General features: G+C 39.5%; 1 protein-coding gene across 2 annotated transcripts; it reads left to right on the forward strand.

Moving 5' to 3' along the window:
• Positions 1–8,642: 8,642 nt before the first annotated feature.
• sh3yl1 (SH3 and SYLF domain containing 1) lies at positions 8,643–23,287 on the forward strand. Of its 2 annotated transcripts, none has more exons than XM_004066459.5 (10): positions 8,643–8,869; positions 14,997–15,104; positions 15,197–15,310; positions 17,302–17,366; positions 17,448–17,560; positions 19,274–19,402; positions 19,488–19,626; positions 20,900–20,984; positions 21,071–21,124; positions 22,385–23,287. In XM_004066459.5, the coding sequence occupies exons 1-10, from the start codon at positions 8,689–8,691 to the stop codon at positions 22,591–22,593; spliced, it is 1,197 nt and encodes a 398-aa protein (XP_004066507.2). In that variant the 5' UTR covers positions 8,643–8,688; the 3' UTR covers positions 22,594–23,287. The 2 variants fall into 2 exon arrangements, with proteins under 2 accessions (XP_004066507.2, XP_020563692.1); XM_020708033.3 differs by lacking the exon at positions 8,643–8,869 and adding an exon at positions 9,427–9,670.
• Positions 23,288–23,706: the final 419 nt, after the last annotated feature.

Here is a 23,706-nt window from a genome sequence, read left to right on the forward strand (position 1 = left end):
CTGCTGTTTTGGCAGACGCTCACCTTTTTCTTGTCACACAGACCCAGTCGAACCAACCACAGCTGTCTGCTGAGGTCACAGCTGCTTCTCGTGTGCTTTTGTATACCGTCTTTGTGCGAGTTACAAAGTGAAAGACGATCAAATACTTTATTTTGGAGATTTCTCAATTTTTTGCTGGAGGAAAATTTACTTTGATCTACAGGGGGCGACATGCGTTCAATTATGTCTTCTGAGGGACCCAAACTTTCACAGAGAAACCAATAAAGACCCACAAAGTCAGCTCAGCTTCCAGTGCCGCTGTTCGTGCTGTATCTTAATAATGATATAATATGATAAAATATGAGCTCATTCTTCACGCTGCACATGCACCATGATGGCTGCCTCGGTGCTGTGCTCTCTCACACTTGTCACTTTTTGCCCTTTTGGCGTTGCTGTCCGCTCTCCCTCAGCAATTACATTTAGCAGAGAAGATCTCTTGCACATCGGGCAATCCAGTTCCGGATTTTTTCTTCTGTTTTCACTCACAGGGATCGTTTTTTGGAGATCCTAATCGGAGATGCAGCAGCCCTGTGCGGACTAAGAAAGCAGCGTCAACGCGGTAAGCGGGCAGGCGCGCTCGTCAAACGGAGGCAGCGAGGTTTACGCACCGCACTACCTAGGAAACGTCCGCTCTCTGGCTAACAAAGTGGACAAACCGTGGGAAACCATTTGAATAGATAGTTGACGGCAAGTGAGGGGTGGGAGTAGTTTCCGCGGCAACAGTCAGAGGCGAATTTGTAATGCTGCTTTATTATCACCTGTTGTCCAGTTGTTGTTTTTTTAAAAACTCTTTTTGGAAATACAAAAACCCCATTTTGCATGAATTATCTCCATAGATCTGGAGGACACCACAGTTCTCCTCTGAAGAAGTTCAGCTTCTTTGAAGCGTGAACAACAATCAAACTTCAGCAGCTAATCTGCAAGACGGCTGCAGAAACCAGAAGGACTCTGGGCACATATCTACACTTTTACCCTCAAGTTACTCCACACTCATTCGTTTCTTTACTCACACTAAAATCTTTCTGTCTTCAAAGATAACAATGAAAGTGAAATGTTAGACAGTGAGGTTAGGACGACTGAAGTTAAGCTGTAGTCACATGCACCCGTTTAGGGGTTGCCTCGTATGGGTGCTGTGGGTTTTTGGGTTGTCCACTTGTTAGAGCGTAAATGTTCATGCACATTGTTTATCCGGACATACTTCAGGCAACAGATCACAGGGCACACTTAATAAAACTAAGTAACCTTGTGCACAGAGCAAGAAGCCTGTTAGTTCTGTTCAAGTGAAAGGTGCGCGCTCAGTGCATTAAGCAACGCGTGTGGTTAATAAGGGGTCAGTACTCACACCTTACTAACGACTAGAGTGTGGCGTCAGGGCACACTACTTACATTAGCCTCGCAAATACTACAAGATACAGTTACCACACACACAGCAGTCGCACGTTCCATTTTCATGTTGGCCCTTAAGGTGGGTGTACAAACCTTAAGGGAGCCTACAAAACACACCTGTCTCCCTTTGGGTTGTGGCCGCTCCTCTCTACAACCCTCTACTGGCCAGGACAACCTGAAAACCTGCAGCACCCATACAGGTCAACCCCCATGTGTATGTGACTAAGACTTTAAGGGGAGTGTCTCACTGTTCCCTTAAGGCTCAAGTGGCCATCTCAAGGGACGTAGTTGAAAATGGATCACACAAAAGTCGTGCGTGTGATAAATGCATTGTAAAGTATTTGTAAGGCTAATTTAAGATGCACGGACCTAAGACGAATGAGGGATGCTCTCTTACAGATTAGTTTACGCCGCATTTGAGTCGCCACATTTGACCCTGCGTGAATGCCACATGCACAGGGTGTGCATGTGATGCATAGGTGCATGCGGGACACCCGTAGGATTCCCTTATTGTCCAACAGTCAGGCACGCAAGGAAGAACATGCACTTATTACGTGAACAGTAAATATCGCTTTTGTGTGTCTTCTTTAGTGTTTTGATTGCTTGAAATACATAAATTCCAAACAGCAATCACAAGCCCCTTGCATAATCCGCAGGATTTGAAAAATGTGCATCAACATTTTTAAATCTACAGTACAAGTTCAATTACTGGTCTAGCGCCTTGACATTTTGTGCGGGCCACCTGAGTGTCCTGTAGAGGTTGGCCCATTTTTCGCTTGCAGACGGTCAATATTTAGCCTAAGGGCAGGTGTGACTAAGGCTTTACATCAGTGGAAACAGTAGGAGGAGGAGCAAAGTGCTCCGATGACTCACACCTGTGGCAGGTAATAACAGCAAGGTCTACCTCTCACCACACACACAGACACTTTCATAGGTAGCCTATTTCAATCAACACATTCCTTGGCTTATTTTAGCGCTAATCACGCACAAACGGTAGCTCAACCAATTTGGGAGGGGATGCATGACTGACAGCTTGGTAGCGTGTTCGGGTAACATTGTGGTTACTGTGCGTGTGAGCTTTGTCACTGATCGTCACAGCTCTGTCCTGTTTCTCTGCTCAGGGGTGTTTGTCGAGTTCCTAAAATAATGGGAAATGTTTCTCATATTACTGTCACTTTCAGATCTGTGGATGGGTCAAACTCTGAAAATGTCAAATGAAATTGGAACTCCCAAAATAGATAGTGATAGACCATAGATAGGCATAGACATGACTTAACAACTTTTTCTGACATTCAGTTTCCCAGAAACTAATTTCACAGAAACTCAAGAAAAAAAAATTCATGAGACACACAGGGAAAGCTAAAAGTGAAAATAAAAAAATAAAAGCCAAATCATCAAAAGAGGAGCACAAAGTTCGACCACAATGCTTTAAACTTTTAATTAGTGAACCAACAGGAGCACGGTCTAAACAAAATCTTATACAATCGTCCCACACGTGACTATGTAGAGTGGTGGTGCGGAGTCACAAAAAATGATTTTGCATTTACAAAATGTACTGGACCACATAGCATAGCCTATCCATGATATGATACACTGCTGAGTCAACCAGGGATCAGGAACAACTGGATGGATTTTTTTCTCCAATGACTTTAACGGCTTTAGTGTTTATACTGCAAGTAGGGTTGGGCGATGTCCCCTAATTTGGCCGTTGACGATGTTTGCTGTCAACCATCGGGATGGACGATGACATCGTCGGGGGGGGGGGGGGGGGGGGGGTATTTTTACATTTTTCGTTCTTATATAACTGCTATTCGTTATTTTGCTTTTTTCATTTTATTTCCCAACTAATGGTTAATCCGCGATGATCCAGTATAAACTGAGGGAAGTGACTTTAACAGAAAAAGTTACAAGCAAGATAGAAAAGAAGTGTAGTCGCTCCCGCACTTAATTAGTGAAGTGGACCGGCGGAGCGCGGACTTACAGCTTTGTGTTTGAGGGGAAGGGGGGGGATGCTTTGTTACATGAGCGGTATGTGTGGGAGATTTAAGACTGCGATCCGTCCCGCAGCTCTAGGGGTACAAGCAACCGTACTCAGAACCGGGTCTAAACGTGTGTGTCTGAGCACAGCTCGGATCGTCAGCACACACAGCGGTTTGAGCTTCAAGCAGAAATGTCGCTCAGTCCTTAGAAAACATTCAAACAATCACGCGGATTTGTGTTTCCAGTCGTGTCCCGACTAAATAAAGGCGGATGTTATTCTTACACGTTTACGTGCAGCGCCACCCAAAGCTAATGTTGTTAGCCCGTGTTAGCATACTGCTAATCCTGGCTTCGTTCAGAAAAAGCACTGACCACACGGATTAAAATTCAAATGATGAGCGAACAGGTGTTTCATAATAACCGTAACATTATTAAAAGCACATTTAGAAGATCATCTCGTATTTTACCGAGCTGACATGTCAATGTATATAGCCGCTCGGCGCTGTTTAACAATGTTTTGTATTGAATTGTTACATACAATAAAGTTTGAAAAAAAAAAAGCCGCTCGGCGGAGTTTATATCCTTCCGTTTTTCAAACCCTACTGCGCATGTGCGAATGATTTATTCCGACGGAAAGTGTGACCTTAGTGAACGTTTTTATAATCTAAAAACATTTTTCTGGGCCCATGTACACGGTTGGATTCTAATCCGACCATTGATCCCATCAAGATATTTTGTACATGTAACCGCGGCTTATGGTGTCGACGCGCAACGTGGCGGGGGCGTGGCATCACGATGGTGGTCTCTCCATCGGGATGTCAGTCACCCATCACGATGGACGATGATATCGTCCATCGGCACAACCCTAACTGCAAGGTACACTGGACACGCTCCATCTCGTCTGATCTCAAGGGTCAATCAGGGTTGGAGCTTGGGTGAGAAACCACCAGGAGTTGTACGTTACTGTAACCACATGGGGGCACTGTCCAGTCTTTTCGTGTGCAAGTCTCAAGTTTGAGTAAAGGCGGAGGCCTGAGTAAGGAAGGGCATCTGCTATGAAGCTGAAGTCAAAGTACATGAGGAAATCATGGTGTGATTAGCTGTGGCAACCCCTAAAGGGAGGAGCCCAAAGGAAAAACATTCTACTGCAGGAATTTCAGTTCAATTTTGTCTCCTCAAAATGAGGATCCCAACCTTATTGTAATTATTTGAACTTAACTGGATTATAACAATCACAACTATTAAAGTTCTGTCTGATTTTGTTGTTGTTTTGTTTTGTTTTTGAGTAGCGCCTTGAGACAAACTTGACGAGCTGTTGCTTTATACCCATTTTTTCTTTAATTAAATGAAAATAATAAGAATTGCAGTTTTAAATAAAAAAGTAATCCTGTAATAAATCTAAAAGGTTAGGGGAAAAAATCAAAATGTTAATGGTAAAACATGATAAAATAACAGATTTAAAAAATCTACCACATACAGAGACAAAAAAACACTAAAGCAAAAAAACATTTATATAGTCAACACATTCATAGATTTCCTCTGGATGCTGCCTTCAGGGTTCGTGAGAGCATTATCCACCTACATCAAACCTTATACACTGTATCCACGTACAGTAAAACCAACCATCCTTGTGTTCTCCTTCACTGCATCCATGAATATCCTCTTTGGTCTTCCTCTACCCTGCGACAGACTGGCGACCTCCCCAGGGTGTCCCCCTGCCTTCGCCCATAAGTGGCCGGGATAAGCACCGGCAGCCTAGTGACCCCGAAAGGGACTAAACGGAATAGAAAATGAGTGAATGAATGAATGAATGAATGAATGAATGAATGAATGAATGAATGAATGAATGAATGAATGAATGAATGAATGAATGAATGAATGAATGAATGAATGAATGGTCTTCTTCTAGGCCTGGTAGCTCCAACGTCTTTATACTATCACCATACATTCTCTAAACATGTCCAAACCATTTTAATCTGGCTTCCTTGAATTCATCTAATATAAAAAATATGTTTCTCTGACAAAACATTTTCATCGTTGTCCTAAACCTCTCTAACCTGCTGCACCTTCTCTCCATCTCTGTTTCTTTGCCTTTATATAAATTTCCCGCTCCCTCCATTGTGTTTAACATGTTACACAAGTATTCAAACTTTCTTTGTTTGGCCTTTGCCACCTCCACCTTCACATTGTGCTGTATTTCTCTGTAGTCCTGACTGTAACAAGTATCTGAAAAGATATTCGGGATCTGTTCACAAAACAATCAAGTACAAAAATCGGACGTCAGAGATCTCTGATTTGCTATATTTAGAAATATAGTAGAGTATAGTAAAAACGCACTTCAGGCAATGTAGTTGTTGCTGTAAAGTTGCATAATCATGTTGAATTTTAGTTTTTTTGTAAATGAAAAATAATTCCGTTAATAGTTCTTAAAAACTGATTTAAAAAAATATATATAGTTAACTATTTGAATTTAAAAAATATATTAAATTTGAAATATAAAATTATCACAAAAAACTTGTGATCAATTATGCGATGTAATATTTTGCTGACTGCTAGCGTAGTGGAATACAGGAATACGTCTGTAAATGTTCGTCTAAAGCAGGGGTTTGACAGGTTTGACAGGTGACTCCGCCTCAGTCAAAATCAGCTGTTTATATATACGTTACACACACACCATCTGATGATGACTCTGATGAAGACGGAAGACGTCTGTCAGGTATGTGTAAAAACATAACCCGTGTCTGATAACAAAAGAACCAAGAAGTCAGTTAAAATACCGTATTTTCCAGACTACAAGTCGCTCCGGAGTATAAGTCGCACCAGCCCAAAAATGCATTATAAATAGAAAAAAAAACAGTTGCACTGGACTATAATTCGCATTTTGACGGTAAATTTATTTGACAAAATCTGAGACATCCTGTATTTGTAGAATGTAGTCATTTTTATTGCATTTCTGAATCTATGAAATCCTTGGAAAATAGAATATTATGTTGTTAGCCTTCAAGATCTTATTGTAAAAAAAAGTTTGCTGATTCTCTGAGGCACTTAACATATTTCTTAACACTTAACATACCTCATACATCAAATTGACCCAGGAACATCATCTCTGTTCCTCACAAATGAACATAACAGGAGGGTTAACAATGTATTTATTTCAATTTAGTTCTAATACAAGTCGCTGCGGAGTATAAGTCGCACCCCTTGCCAAACTATGAAAAAAAGGGCGACTTATAGTCCGGAAAATACGGTATAAGTTATTTTCCAAAACCACAGAGAGCAGCACAGGGATGAAAGAGCCGCATGCGGCTCCGGAGCTGCAGGCTGCCGACCCCTGGTCTAAAGTGTAGGAGTTTTTGTAATTCCACAAAAATTAAACAATTCAGTTTCTAAAAAAGTCTGTTGGAAACGCTGTTGTCAGTTTAGATTAAAAGACTGTGAGTGTTTTCTATAGTTGTTACAGAGTCATGTTTATTGAGCTGTTATCTTCATTTACTATCTTCTTGTCAACTGTACTCAACAAAACTTTGAGGATGGAAAAACTGTGGAAACATTGTTATGATTTGTTGTTAAATGACACAAAGCAACAGTGAGTTTTACGTCATGTTTACTGCTAAATTTAAATGACTTTTGAGTGTGACATTGTTTAAAGTGATAAAGATTGTTTTCTTTCTTTTAAAGTCTTTGTGTTCCTATCAGTTGTGTTTTGCTAATTCCAATATCCTGTTCTAAATAAAGGAATAAAAGATGGTGATGCAATACGGTTTAATTTTTTTTAACCCAGTAAAAAGGCAAACATATAGCAAACATTCAAATATAATATATTAAACAGTAAGAATTGTGGTTTGATCTGTGAATATTTTATCTTGATTCATGAATCGAATCAGATCAATAGTTAACGATAAATAGCCCTACTCTGTATTTCCTGTCTTCGTGTCCCATTTTTTCTTAGCTGACCTTTTCCTCTTAACACATTCCTGAAATTCTTTATTCCAACATCCAATGTTGCGTTTGAATTCCTTTACTATTCACTACATAGTGCCTTCGCCATTTTGTAGATATGTCAGAATCAACTATTTCAAAATTAAGTGCCCTAGACATTTTACAGAAGTCTCTGCGAAAAACCATCCATACTCACTAGATTGGGAAACATAGACCACAATGCATTGCGTTTGAACAATTCTTGTGGGGAAAAAAAGTATTTTAATGCACTATATGGTTTTTTTAGTAGTTAAAAAGTAAGGAGAGAAAATTATTCAAGCAGCTATTAGTTTGTCTTATTTTATAAAGCAGATCACCTACATAGGTCAGTTTTATTTTTGGTTATGTAAAACCAATCAATGAATTTTGCAAGTAATATTTTTCAACCTTTTTTATACCAAATAATAAAAATAATATCAGTAAAATAGACATATCACTGTTTCATAATAGTTCATAAAATAGCAGTTCATATCAGGCATATTTGTTAAACGGCAGTGAAATTCTGAACCAAATTAATATTTTAGCGTATCGTTACACCCCTAGTAGGTATTCTTTTCTATATTTATCTTCTTTCTCTTTCGGCTTTTCCCATCAGGGGTCGCCACAGCGAATCATCCTTTTCCACCTCACTCTATCATGGACATCTTCTACCCTAACATTAGCCAACTTCATGTCCTCTGTTAAGACATCCATGTATCTCCTCTTTGGCCGTCCTCTTGCCCTCCTGCCAGGCAGCTCCATCTCCAACATCCTTTTACCAATATATCCTTCTTTTCTATATTTATAAATGATAGTTATACATTTACAAAGAATGTCCAAAGAGGTTGTTTTTTTGTTTTTTTTTTCAATCTACGTCGTCTCTATTTCAAATTAAGGCAATTTGATTCAAAGATGACTTAATTCCACCCTATGATGGGCTTGGGCTAATACTAAGTAGTACGTTTATTTATATTATTTTTAGACGAATATTTAAACCTGAACGAATGTTTAGACATTATCGTATTTGCTGAGACACTAGGTCTAGATAAACTTCCAAATGCAGAAATATAAGCCATTTTTATGACATTTATAATTACGGAGGAAGAGTCGAAGTTTTTGTGTGTGCGTATAGATAAGTATTAGTTCCCACGTTTAAGATTTCCAACTTATTAATCGAATACGTGTCGTGTCGTTTTTGCGCCTAGCAGACTGAATTCTGGGGGGGGGGGGACATGGCTTGACTGCTAAATGGCAGTGTAAACGGCTGGGTTACTTGCTCGGGCGTCGTTCGTCTCCCCTGGCAACACGTCGACACCTTCCCCTTTAATGTCCCCACCTGCCTCCACGTGCGCAGGTGTATCAGCGACTAATTGTTCCTGTTCAGGAGGAAGGCGTAACTGTTCGAGTTTCCGGCCAGCTCGTGAGGCGGAAGTGCAAAGAGAGATAGTTGCGCAGCTCACCTGGCGGCAGGTAAACACGCAAAAGCGACTGAACAAAGGAAAGAGAAGTAAGTAAAATTTGACAAAACGTCGAAGTGGGGGAGTTTTGTGTTATTTTAGCCTGTTTGTGTATTCTGTCCGCGCGCTATTCTCTCTTTTGAATGCTCCATTACACCTGCGAGTGCTGCGTTCACTGACAACGGAGGACTGTTGTTTTTGTCACTTTCTTAATCAGTGTGCATCGACTATAAATGGTTTCTTTAAAACTAAGTTAAGAAAAATAACTTATTTATATTAAAAAAAAATTTTTTTTTTCTGTGATTAATTCTCTGAAAATGTGTGGTTGGTAAATTGTGAGGTTTAAAGTTTTAAGTTGAATCTTTTTATGTTTGCTTGATAATTTCTTTATTTGTATTTAATCAAGTAATTTCAGTAAATCTTGTCTATCCTATTAAATAGATAAGAACAGAAATTCAAGACACTACTTTGTTTTATAAACCACACTTTACTGTCTTGAAATGTAATCCTTTAATCAGCAGAGCTGTGACAAATTATGGTTTATTTTATAATGAGATCATGTGGTGGGTTGCTGAGTCACAGAACTTGCTCAAATGAGAGAAAAGCTAAACATGTGACTGTGTAACAAATAGTGGTCATCATCCCACCCCACAGTGGTGTGACATTGGGATGTGTTGCTGCTGTCATGTGTGTGGAATGTGCTGCTCCAGCATGAGGCTTGTTGGAATGTCGGCAAGCCGGTGTCTCGCTATCACTGGAACAGTAGGTCGAGGAGCAAGGAATGTTTTCTAGGGAAATCTGAGTTTCTTAGAAAATCTTGTGGTTTTAGTTAAGCGGGACTTTATGAGATGGTGAGTCACTCTTTCTGTTATCAGATTTTTTAAATCTACTGAATTAAAATTACGGCAGTCTAAATACTAATACACTTTTTTAAAGCTGTAAAAAAAAACATATATATTGTTAATTATCAGCGTATTTAACACTGCAACTATATCTTATGGACGCATTTGTGTCTCATAATTCAAAATAAAAGTCAATACCGGAATTGCTTTTTCATTTTCACAATGAAGCTGCATTCTTTGAATCAAGAATTAAATGAAAAATACGCGCAGTAGTAACAAAAGAGGAAGAGTGAGCACTAACGTCATCGCCAGCCTCCACCCTGGAACTGCTGACTGGAAATGATTTATGCGGCAGTTTTTGTGCGGTGGATGTCAAAAAAAAATGCAATCCCCTCTTTGTATTATTATTGTAATTATGTCACAGAATGAGTGGTGTTGAAGTAGAAAATGAAAAAGCATTTTGGAGGGTTGATTTTTAATTTCACTTTTGAGTCTTGATGCAGTTACATTGTGAAAATGAAAAAGCATTTCTGTTAATCCATTTCAATTGTCAAATTAGATATTTCTAATTGAATTTTGCTACACATTTATTAGAGAACTTTTTGAAAATGAAATGTCAAATACCATTTTCATTATCATTTTAATTAAGAGTCAGAATGAGGTGCCTGAATGGTTCTTGCTTCAAAAATACATTAAAAACCTGCCACAGCGAACCTGCCTGACAGGTCTAAGGAGAGTGCTTGTATATGCCTAAGAGGCTTTACTTCATTCTTTCTGACGGTCTGCACTGCAGCTCTGCATCTCAGTTTTCTCACACGGGTTAGCAAACACATATTTTCCCATCTAATCACCACACGGGGGTATTTTCCACAGCGTTGTACACGTCACTCTTATCCATCAGGTCACTAAAGTAAAATGTTTTTGTGTGAGGTGCAGCCAAACTTTCGCTCAACTTGCCTTCAGCATTTTGACTGTCATCATGGCCCCACCCACTTTAATGTGAGCCTGTCCACAATCGGTGGAGATGTAAAACGATGGGCTAGAAATGTATGTTAAAACTGAATAGAATTTAAGTGATTGACATGTCTGAAACGAAACACCAAAATCTGCGCTTTTCTATAGTGCCGGTAGTTGTGCACGCAAAGTTACCGATAGCAACTTGGCAGTTTCAGTACCTAACCCTAAGTAAAACTGAGTGTTACATGTCTCGTTAAGCTCTGTAATAAAAAAAAAATAACCCTGAAGCTCATAAGTGAACTGACACAAGATGGATCGTTAGGGCTGCACGGTATGAAGAAAACTCGCGATATCAGTGATTAATATTGTGATAACGATATAATTTGCGGTATATAAACAATTAGCAAAACAACCAAAAATATTATTCCCATTCCATTACAACAGCTTAAAAATTATACTACAAATGACTCTTGTTGACGTAGGAGGCGAACATACAACATAATAGGGCGCCATCCGATTAGTTAACAACGTGAAGGGGTCCATCTGATTGGTCAAATGCAGAAAGGGTTTCCTTCAATCCATTAAACACTTCAAGCTGCTATAAGATTGTTTGGCCACATCTAAGGTAACCATTTATTGCAAATTTGCTGTCTTTTGCGATATGCATATTGCAAAGCTTGATATTGCGATAACTATAAATTTGCGGTATATTGTGCAGGCCTAGTTCTCGTGACATCCTGTTGTTTTGGTATAGAGCTGCTGAAAGAGGTTTGGTGTGGGGTGCTGCCAGCTAGCGGTTGGAGTTTTAAGTTGCAAACAAAAGTAAGAGACTGAACCATACGTTTGCTTATAAATCATGAATTGAATATCGTTTTGTCAATGAGACATCGTGATATTTCTCATAATCTATTTTCTTTCTTTTCTTTCTTACACCTCTACTGCATAAATCAGCTGATTCTGGCATGAAAAAAGTGGCTTTGCACCGCAATGCCACACTTTACATTACAGTTTTTCTCCATTGGTTTGGCTCATTTCTTGAAACAGAAATTACATTCTGAAAACTCTAAGATCATTTGGCAAAACAGTCTTACAGTTCAGCCCAACACAATAGCTCACTTGCAAAATCTAATATATCTCCCAAAACTGTTCACTCATGCTCCAAACTAAATTCCTTTCCCATGTAAAGAGTCAGTGCCACCAAAATGGCAAAGATTCTTCTCAATTGCTTTGGCTAATTTCTTGAAGCAGACCGGACGTTCTCAACACTCTTGGTGCTTTTGCCAAAATAATGTGGATGGTTCAGCACAACGCCATGGTTCTCCTGCAAAAGCTCATATCTCTCCCAAAACAATTCACTCATGTGTCAAATCTAAATTTCCTTATTCAAACAGTCAGTGCCCTCAAAATACTTTGTCCCTTTCACATTGTGTAAGCACAGCAAGTCAAAATGATTAGATGTTTTGTCACTACAGCAGAGAACCATTGAAATAACCCTCGTGTCCACCTTTCAGTCTTAGCTCAGTCCTTTATTGACAATGGTTACTGTACTGTTTTTGTATAGCTAACGGAATACAATTTTGTATAAAACTGAAAAAATGAAAAAGGATTTTAGGGTAAGAGTCTCTTAGGTTTACCAGCACACATTGCACTCATACTGCCAAGGAAATCGTAACCATTATCATTCACACACATAAAGTAACTTTCATACATCAGAGTAAAAAGAAAATGTATACAGCATAATATACTTTATTATTACACACAAACAAAAAACAATGAAAATGATATACAGCCTACAGTAGGGTTGGGCGATGTCCCCTAAATTGGCAGTTGACGATGTTTGCAGTCAACCATCGGGATGGACGATGATATCATCGGGGGGGGTATTTTTTTATTATATAAATATTATTCATTATTTTACTTTATTACTTTATTTATTTTATTTCCCAAATAATGACTCATCCGTGATGATCCAGTCTAAACTGAGGGAAGTGACTTAAAAAAATAAATAAACAGAATAGAAAAGAAGTGGTCCGGTCCTGCACTTGATTAGTCAAGTGGACCGGCGGAGCGAGCGACCGTGTCTCCAGCAGAGCAGAAGGACTTACAGTTTTGTGTTTTAGGGGAAGTAAGGATGCTTTGTTACGTGTGGGAGACTTAGGACTATGATCCGTCCCGCAGCTCTACGTGAACGAGCAACCGGAATTTAGAAGAACCGGGTCTCCCGGTAAAAGTGTGTGTCGGGGCAGAGCTCGGAGCGCTAGCTCACGCAGTGTGTAAGCTTCGAAGCAGAAAGGCCGCTCAGTCCTTAGAAATCGTGCAAATAATCACATGGATTTGTGTTTCCAGTTGTGTCCCTACAAAATAAAAGCTGATGTTATTCCCACATATTTACGTTCAGCCAAGATGCAGATTGCAGCGTTTCACGCATGGATTTTATGTTCATGCTAATGTTGTTAGCCCGTGTTAGCATACTGCTAATAAGTTAACACGGGCTTTTTCCGGCTCCGTTTTTCAACAGAAAAAGCACTGACCACACGGATTAAAATGAAAATGATGAGCGAACAGGCGCTTCATAATAACCATAACATTAATAAAAGCATGTTTAGGAGATCATCTCGTATATTACCGAGCTGACGTATGTAGCCGCTCGGCGGAACTACGTTTCCATTCCGGTTTTTAAAAACACTACTGCGCATGTGGGAATGATTTATTCCGACCGAAAGTGTGACCCATGTGAATGTTTTTATAATCTGAAAAAGTTTTTCTGGGCCCATGTACACGGTTGGATTCTAATCCGACCAATAATCCTTATCAAGATATTTTGCACATGAAACCGCGTCTTATGGTGTCTACTCGCAGCGTGGCGGGGGCGTGGCACCAGGATGGTGTCTCTCCATCGGGATGTCAGTCACCCATCACGATGGACGATGGTATTGTCCATCGGCACAACCGTAGCCTACAGTGCTGTAAATAATGCTTGAGTTTTATAACTAACAGTTCTTCACTGGTCCCTGTCCTCACCCTCCCTCTCCTGGCCATCGTCCTCAACCCTGCTGGCCGTCCACACGCTTCTGTCTGTCTGGCCACAGATTCTCGTCCACATCACAGCGTATATTCTCCCTTGTGATGCAACGAGGGTAGAAACGGCGTGCATGTTGCAACCATCCCCTACACTGATCTCGTGTAATATCCTCACACACAGCATCCATTGCATGGAGCAGGGACCTCTGATCTTGAGCCTTATGCTCATACACTCTCCACCTCCAAGCGGAGAAAAACTCCTCAATAGGATTGAGGAAAGGAGAGTAAGGTTGAAGGAACACTATGACCATCCTTGGATGATTAGTGAACCAGGCCCTGATGAGCGGGCCACGGTGGAAATTCAGATTGTCCCGTACAATAACATATAGTGGTGGGTAAGGCCCTAAGAGATCTCTCTCATTTTCAAGGATCAAATCAAAATGAAGGCAGTCCAAGAAGATGAGGAGCTTCTGTGTATTGTATGGGCCAAGACTGGGGATGTGGTTGGCCACACCATTCTCAGATATGCCAGCACACATAGTTATATTGCCCCTTCGCTGGCCTGGGACATCCTCCTTCGTTAGCCAAGTTCTAGTTTCACCTGACTGTCAATTGCTGTAATAAATGGATCAAATGTTCCAAGAGATTCATATATTGTATCCATGGTATTATGTTCTTGACCATTTTTGACAATTGAACAGACTATTGTGCATGTGAGGACTTACACAATGAAATGATGCTGACTCATTTTGGAGCGAACAACCATTAGACTGAGAATCAACAGTTTAGATCAACAAGATTTATTAACTTGGAAATTGTGCTAAATAAAGACTACCTGTACTTAATCAATTGCAAAGATGTACTGAGACATTCAGACATGTACTGAGACATTTGCAATTTGATGAAAATAATGAGAAATGCCATTCTGTTGTGAACAATTGCCAAGTAGTTTGGAGGTGTGTCCATGTTGTTGTGAAAATGTAATTTCTGTTTCAAGAAATGAGCCAAACCATTGGAGGAAAAACTGTAATGTGTGGTAGATCAGTGCAAAGCCACTTTTCTACGCATCAGAACCAGCTGATTGGCATTGATTACATAAACAGTCGAAGAGTTAAGATACTTCAAAGACCATGTGTTACTTAGGTGTCTCAAGTTACAGCTTCAGTGTTAGTTTAGTAAGGTGGCCCATTTGAAATCATGAGTACCAACGTGAACGTTGGGAGTGGGGTCATCTGGACCCCACAAGATAGCCCAAGAGTTAAACATTATGCTTTATAATTTGGTTTAAATTAAATTAAATCCGGTTTACTTGAGCTTTTAAATGCTTTTCAACCCTCTGTTATTCTTGTGTTCACAGTGAACCCAATACCTTCCAATTTGAGGTCTGAGGCAAAGAAGGCTGCCAAGATCCTGAGAGAATTTACGGAAATCTCCAACAGATATGGACCAGACAAACTTATCCCTGGTAAAAGAAATGTATATTTTTTTTAAGTTTTAAGAGAACAGTTGGAATTATGTTTAAAAAAATGTGACTTTTATATATTTTGTGTGTGTCAGCTCATGTCATAGCAAAGGCGGAGGGTCTGGCCATCATCTCTGTCATCAAAGCTGGCTTCATGATCACTGCCAGAGGAGGCAGTGGAATCGTCATTGCCAGACTCGCTGACCGAAGTAAGACTTTTTCGTGGAGTTTTGGACAGACTTCTGATGCCGGCTTATGAATCGTTTGCAGACATGTCTGTAGTTATGCTCGCGTCAGTTTTATCATGACCCAATCAGGACTTTAAGACTAATGCCATGAGTGTAAGACAGTCATTAGGGGTTTGTAGCTCACATGAAAGCTCACCCTTAAGTTTAAATGGTGGCAAGTCATTTAAAGTCTTAAAATTACTCTCAACAGTCTTAAATCTTTTTTATACTGTACTGTGGATACAAGATTAGATAGTTGCTGGTGACTAATGCGTCTGATAAGGCATACTTTGAATGCATAAACACAGAGGAGACGTATTACCGCTGACATACTTTCACTCTTAGGCTATTCAGCCTGAACACATTTGCTCAGCTTAAAGTGAGGTTACTCGGTCTGAAAGTCCGACCCGGAGCGAGCAGTTGTACCAAAATGAACACTGTAGCTGATGTAAGCAGAGTAGGAATGCAGCGACAGAGTAGCCGTGGACAAATATAAAGCAACAATTTTTGTGTTATCAGACAAAAAAATAGGATAGGCTTTTTGTGAGAACGTTTATTTTAACATGCCCGAAAGGGGTTGCTGTGACGTCATCTTAAAGCTACCTTTATACTTTCTTACAAATTCTCTTTTAAAAAAATGTCATAACACCACAACTGAGACAAAGCAACTCACTGAAATTTGATCAGATTAATTCAGAAACTTAAATTTTTAACATAATACAAATAACTACTCACTGTTTCCTGACAATCATATGTCATAAACACTTATTAGCATACCTTCTTATCTGTCTTCTTGCCAGTAACCGCCCTACAGCATGACTCCACCAGACCAAAAAGCGAGTAAAAAATGTTGAGCCTGATGTTGATGCAGACTTCCAAAAGTTGTGAGCGAAATATTAAGTTTGAATGAACTAAAAGCGCAGGACCTCCATAATGCCTCTAGTTGCTCTGCCCCACCCTCGTAATTCCTGACCAATGAGTAAAGAGATATTTAGTCACATGGTTTTGTTTACAAGCTTTAGCCCAGAACAGGAAAGTTCCCTTGACGGCAGTCAAACACAAGGTTCAGGACTCGAATCTGGACCAAATTAAGCTGATTGGGTCCGGACCAACAGATTTTTCCAGTCTGAATGAACCCAAAGTCTTATTAATACAGGCTCGTCTTTAATGAGCTTTTGTCTGCCATAAGAAGCTGTTGCACAGGCTTAGTTATCTAAAGAATACCCGTCATGCTGTATCATATTAGATTCTGCACCAAAAAAAAGAAGCGTGAAGTGGCATGGGCTCACCAGAGCTTTAAAAATGGTAACGAAGTAAAGTTGAAAGCTCTGCTGGGTCCACCCACATGTGGGACAGAGGTGAAGAGGCGTGTGCAAGCAGGTTGGAATGGATGGAGGAAAGTTAAGGTGTGAAGAGTGTCAGCAAGAACGAAAGGAAAGGTGTGGAAGACTGTGGTGAGAGCAGCCATGTTGTTGGTTTGGAATGTTGAGGATGGATAGGATCAGGAATGAGTCCATCAGAGGAACAGATGATGTTAGATGTTTTTGGAAATAAATGTAGGGAAGCCGATGGAGATGATTTGGGCAGGTTGAAAGGAGGGACAGTAGGAAAGAGGCCTGGAGGAAGACGGTTCATGGACAAATCAAGGAGGACATGAAGGTGTGAGCAAGGAGGAATTGGGGACAGGTTTGAATGGCTGGTTCGCTAAAGGGAGCAACAGAAAGAAATGTACGATTAAAATATATCCCATCTTAAAACCTAAAAATATGGTGCATTTGTTTCTGTTGATGCAGAGATGTTTTTACTACACATGAAAGATTAATACCTGCATTGAGCAGGCTTTTGTATGAACAAAAGTTAAACTCTAATGTCTTTGGATGATTGGTTTCAGCCAAGCTTTGATCTTTTATAAAAACATAAAACCAGGTTTGAACATAAGCATTTAACAAGTTTGAAATGGTTTTCATGTTCAGGTTGGTCAGCACCCTCAGCCATCGGTATTGCCGGCCTAGGCGGAGGATTTGAAATTGGGGTGGAAGTGAGTACACCTCCTTAACTTTTGAGTGAAAAATCCCCTGAAAGTGTTAGATGATGTTGTTCAACGCCACACTATGTTCAGGTGTCGGATCTGGTGATCATCCTGAATCAGCGCAGAGCCATCGAGGCCTTCACAAAGGGCGGGAACCTGACGCTGGGCGGGAACTGCACCGTCGCTGTGGGACCTGTAGGCAGGTAAATTCCTGCCCCCCCCCCCCCCCCCCCCCCCACTAACCCTCTCCAATCTGTCTGCGTCTTAATTGCACCTAATGTGTAGTGTTGATGGAAATGACGGGCCTTGCTGTGATGACAGCCTGAGGCATCCACAGCAGCATTAGCTCAGATTTTAAAGGGTTGTCGTGATTTGGAATAAGGAGGGCGTTGTTGGGGACGCTCGGAGGGTTCTGGCTCCCATCATTTTGTGGGTTTTTCTTTCTGCCTGTGGGCGTGGCCAGATGTCTCATTCCTTCATGTTTTCTAAATAAGCTACTGACAGATAAGAAGATGCAACGTGTTCGTGCATGAAAACAAATTCTAATTATAGAAATTGCACATAAAAACAAAACAAAAATGGATCCATATGTTTTTTTTGTCTTTTATGTCAATGTTTGGTTATTTCATCCGGTTAATCGTTTGCAAAAATGTATCCAAATAACCAATCTAGAGACTTTTTTTGTAGTTTTTTTTGGTGTGATCCAAAAAAAATTTTTCATCCATTTTTATACTCAATTGCAGCACCCTTTGAAAACCTTTATGCTTTTTATTCTCACAACAAAATGCCATTAAATAATAGGTTTAGATTTTTTTTTACATCATTTTTTTGTGTTTAACTATTTTTCCGCTTTTTTAAAATAAAAACTGTATTTAAACCTTCAGTTTATGGAGGAGTCGACTCACAAATACTCTATAGACCTCCTTGGGCGTATTTGGAGAATTAGAAATGACGAAAATAAATTTACCCCAGAGTTGTGGTCTGCCACAGCAAAATAACAAGCTCTTTGACCGTTAACGCAATCAGCGCAATTCCAACGGATTCTGACAGCGGATTTTGTGCTGGTATGCCGCATCAGAATCAGTTGTTTAGGTTTATTGGGTAGACGCTTCACTACTGTATAGTGTTTTCTTTTCTGAGCTTTAGAATTTACTGGGATTGTGTAAGCTCTAGCAAAAGCTGACTTATTTTATTTACTTATTTTTGTTCTTTATTATACAAACTATCTTTTTTCACACTATAAGGCAAAAAACAACATTGCACCTAATAATCTAGATCGCCTTATATTTGAAAATGTGTTCATGATGTTAAAGCAATTTCGAAAGGTACACAGCGCTGATTGGGTGTAATCTTTCTGAAAATGCTAATGTGGCTAACGTGTAGCTTTGTCGGACTGTTTTTTGTTTTTTTACGTGTTACTAACAAAGCTGGAAGTTAGCGTAGTCACAGTAATGTTTGTTTCGGCTTATTTTTGTATGTATTGAGAAGGCAGGTACAGGTACAGGATGCCTCCCTGGGGAGGTGTTTCGGGCATGCCCCACTGGGCAGAGGCCCTGGGGAAGACCCAGGACACGCTGGAGAGACTACGTCTCTTAGCTGGCCTGGGAACGTCTCGGGGTCCCCCCAGAGAGCTGGAGGAAGTGGCCGGGGCGGGGGAAGTCTGGGCATCTTTGCTTAGACTGCTGCCCCCGCGACCTGGTCCTGGATAAGCGGAAGATGGATGGATGGTGTTAGTGGTTTGGTAGTTGTTAGTGTTGGGATTAGATCCGTTTATCATCAACACATAATTGATGTTCATTCATTTTTACCATAAAGGTAAAGTTGTTTACATTCCAGCATGGCAAAACAACAAACCCTTGGTGAATGCGCTGTGGTCCTGCTGATGCTGCTTCACTCAGATCAACTGTGTTTGTTAGGAATGTGGAGGCGGATGTGGCTCTGCGGAGCACTGCGGCCGTCTTCACCTACTGCCGGTCCAGAGGTTTGTTTGCTGGCATTTCTCTGGAGGGGTCCTATCTGATTGAACGCAAGGAGACCAACCGCAAGTACAGACAGCTCTTTATCCCTTTGAACAATTTTCTTTTCCTTCCCTAAATTAAAGATATTATGTTTTTTTTTTTAATGGAACAGATTCTACAGGCAAGAAATCCGGGCTTCAGCCATTCTGAATGGAGACGTGGATCCTCCTTCAGAGTGTGCTGACCTTTACCACATCCTGGACATCTACGCCGAGGCTTACTGCACTGACTGGGCCAACAAGAACAAGCCTGTGAGTGCTCCTTAAGGAAGTCTGAATATATTGCATAACCACAAGCCTTAGTCATAGCCATAGAGAGGAGCCACTGCAACTTTAAGCGGAGCACAGGTGTGTCTTGCAGTTCTCTTGAGGATCGTATGGCCACCTTAAGGGACGTTGTTGAAAATGGAACGTGCAATTGTTGTGCAGTGAAAGTGTATTGTGCATTCTTTAGGTTAATGTAAGTTGCACACACTTATGTTTGGGTGAAGCTGTTGTACGGTGGGGGCCTTTACGCCACACTTTAGTCGTTAGTAAGGTGCGAGTAATGGCTACTCACTGACCGCATACAAATGCTGCACGCACCGGGTGTGCATGTGAGATATCAGTGCCAGCCACACAAACTACACTCTAATTTCCTCATTTCTAACAGCCAGGTTGTCACATAAACGCTCTTACAGGTGCAGTCCTTGTGAAATAGGGGGGTGAAAATGAATAAAAGATCAACAGGCCTGCATCTCACCTACTCCCCCCCCCCTTACAGTGTTCAGTGAGTGCCCGCGGCACGCCCCCCAAGAAAGTTGACATGAACATTTTCGCTCTACGGGTTCACCGAGCGATGTATGACCTTGATATTTTTTACCTGCATGCCCCATACTCTCTGCAGAGAGCCCACATCCACCCATAAAAGGGCAGTAGTGGCTAAAGCTTAACGAGAGGGAAAAAATAAGTATTTTGTAAAAAGATAAGGATAAGATAAAGATAAGGGAAAAAAGACTTACTCCAACTATTGTTACTGTGTTTTTTTGTGTTATTGCCTGCTTTGGTGAATTCTTTTAACCTGTAATTTTGCCTCTTCTTTATTTTTATTCTTTGTGACAACCAAAAACAGATTACATGATTTCTCATCAAAGCCTTTAGGATTTCTATTTCTCATTGAAGTTTATGAAAAATGGTGTTTCATGTAGTAAGAAATCCCCCAAGATGTTCCCTGTGTAAGGTACTACTGTAGTGTTTAAAGATGCAACCATTGAGGTTAATGGTTAACTTTTATTTAATTTTTAATCTTTTTTTTTTAGCTCTTTATGGTTTAGTGGTTAAATTATTTCAGAGCTTGCTCTCTTTTTTTAAAAATAATTATTGATCATTTTTATCTTTTCAAGGTTTGCTTTAGTGTTCAGTCAGACTGTATCTATGGATGAACGTCCTTTTTGCTAATTGCAGAAGCTGTCTGGAGGTTTCCTTTGTTTCCCAGGTTGTGTGTATCATGATGGACTGCTAACAGTGCACGTTTGTGTGTCTGCAGTCCCCCGTTCGCCCCTCCAGATCTTCTGCTGCTTCTTCTTCTGCACCCAAACCGTCCAGCTCCCAGAGGTTGACAGCTTCATCTGGTAAAACCCGCTCAACAAAACTAGTTCACGCGTTGTTGTTCTTTTCTTTTATTGTTTTATAATTCCTTGTGTCTATGTGTCAACAGCAGGGAAAAATGCCCTTTACCCAAGCGTCTCTGCTTATAAATCTGATACTTCAAGTAAGTCTAAAGCTTTACATGACTCTGTCTTTCCTTCAAGTCTAGGAGATCTCGTCAATAAGACATACGATGCAGAAACGATGTGCAAGATAAACACTTTAGGGAAAAAAATCTCTTATGTAAATTACCATATATGTGTTTTGCACGCAAATTTCTGACTTTTAGGAGTAAAAGAAAAAGTTATACAACTTTAGGAGACACAACTCTGGGTACATTTGTGGATTCACAAGTTAGTCTAGACTAGCTAGACTTCTGCAACTACTCTGTCGACGGTGTAAAGGGGACGCCCGCTCAAAATCCACTCCTCATGGGTCAAATATCTCTAGCCAGTCTGTGTCTCTTGGTAAAGCATAGTAAGCCTTTTGCTAAATGTATGCCATTAATCTAGTAAATTTATGAAATTATGTTCTTGTACAAAATCCTTATAATTTCACAACTTTTTTCTTGTAAATTGAAAAAAGAAATTCTCATAATTTTACTACTTTTTTCGTAAATTGTAGAATTTCTTTTCTTAATTTTACTACTATTTTGTAAATTGTTGACCTTTTTCTCATAATTTTACAAGTTTAGTTTCCTTATTGTAGAATTCATCTTCTTAATTTTACTACTTTTGTTTGTAAAAAGTAGACTTTTTTTCTCATTAATGTAGGTCTTTATTATCGTAACCTTCTGACTTTGATTATATTTAATCATAATTTTATTTTTATTTTTGACATATATTTGTTTATTTTATAGTGGCTGTAATATTTTATTGTAGCTTTACTTTTGTTCAATGGTAATAATAAAGCAAAAAAGTGAAGTAGTAATTTTTTGAAGCCAAAAATTTGTTTATGCTTTAATAATTCAAAATTCCCACTAAATTTGAACTCATTTTAATGCTTTAAATTGGAAATACTGGGTTATGATTAAAAGAAATACGTTTTTTAATGAACTGTAGCACCCTCTACTGACATGTTAATTGTAACTGCAGAACGGAAAAAAAGAACCTGTAAAAAATATATAGATTTCAAGCTCAAACACTATCAAAAGTTTTCTTTTTTAAATTTTTTTTTTTTGTATTTGTTTTAATTTGGGATAAATTCACTAAATCGAGCATTAGTGTTATTGCAAAGTGCAGTCTTTTAAAGGTAGTTATGTTGCTCCCCCTGTTAATTGTGTCTAATAAAGAAAAATCATCAGTAATAGCCAATTGATAGATGAGGTGAAACATCAGGACAAAATTGTTTAATGCTATTTTTGCAACGTTTTTATTTTTTGCAGAGTCATGGTTTGCATCAGGCGGGGCCAGTGGACCAGTGATTGTCACAGCAATTCACCAATACACCGCGGCGCAGCCTGGCGACTTGAGCATCGTCCCAGGGGACAAGATCACCGTCATCACCAGGACAGAGTCCCAGCATGACTGGTGGGAGGGGAAACTGGACGATGGGCGGGTCGGGATTTTTCCCGCCAACTATGTTACGTTCTAATGCTGCCTTCTTGTGGTCTGCAGGATGTAAAGCCTTAAGATATTAAAGAGAGATGACACATTTTTAAGAACATTTAGATTTTTTTCTTAAGAAATGTTAAGTATTTTTAAAACTGAGTTTATTTATCAAAAATGAGCATATTGTTAGATAAAACAATGTTTATCACAAGCTACCAAACAATATCTCTTTTATACTAGGTGAAGAAAAATTTGAATGTTTTCCATCTATTTCTTTTTTTAACTAAACTGTTACTATTACTAAAGCTGGTGTATGGATCTTTAATTCCCTTCCAAGTTTGCAGCATTTTATATTTAATACTTATTGTAATGCCTTGCTTCTCCGTTATGGACTTATGTAGTCGGGTTGTTTTTGTATTGAATCAGTTTTCTAAAAGTAACACTCACAGGGCTAGACTTTGTAAAACATTGTTACTTCTGTTATTTTTGGGTGTAAGTACTGGGAATAAAGTTGCGTTCACTTTTAATTTTTTTTTTTGCTGAAACAGTGTTTTAAGCTTCAGCTTTTTGAGATGTTACAGTTTTCACCATTAAATGTTTTTGCAATGAAGGAAATGCTTGGAGCTGCTACTGGATTTTTTTAAGGTGGATCCGGGACTAAACCTGTTTTTGTAAAGTTAACATGTGTTCTTAATGACAAAGAAGAGTTTGAATAAATCTGAAATAAAAATAAAAAAGGTTTTTATGTTTTTTTTTCTGCAGAATGTTTTGAAGAAATGCAATGTTCAAACAAGCTATTTTATTTAGTACAAAGTTTAATCTAAAAGTTATTTTCAAACCAATAGTTTTTTAGTTTAGAGTTATTGCAAAAGGGTGTATTTCTCTTAAATATCTATATATTTCCACATTTATTGTTGATGTATAACAAAAGATAATCATTTTCATTTTTACAAGGTCTGTTCTATAGGACTAGATGTTATTATCCCTGAATAATTTCTGAGGCATCGATGAGACACTGTCGCAAGAAGATGAGTGATGACATCTTTTGGGTCTTCAAGTGGGCCCCCTTCTTCAGTGTTTCGCTGATAGGCCCACGACACCTCCAGAGGGTTCAGCAGTGAATCCCAGCGTCCCAGGTTCACCCCCCCCCGTCAGC

Source organism: Oryzias latipes, chromosome 2 (genome assembly GCF_053564925.1).
Source record: "Oryzias latipes strain Hd-rR chromosome 2, Olatipes_Hd-rR_3.1".
NCBI classification, from domain to species: domain Eukaryota; kingdom Metazoa; phylum Chordata; class Actinopteri; order Beloniformes; family Adrianichthyidae; genus Oryzias; species Oryzias latipes.

Excerpts from the sequence above, each read along its gene's own strand:
- sh3yl1 (XM_004066459.5), top strand. The coding sequence starts at position 8,689 with ATGTCCCCACCTGCCTCCACGTGCGCAGGTGTATCAGCGACTAATTGT. Across the intron at positions 17,367-17,447 it reads GATTTGAAATTGGGGTGGAA|GTGTCGGATCTGGTGATCAT; the intron begins GTGAGTACACCT and ends CACTATGTTCAG. Across the intron at positions 19,403-19,487 it reads CGCAAGGAGACCAACCGCAA|ATTCTACAGGCAAGAAATCC; the intron begins GTACAGACAGCT and ends TTAATGGAACAG.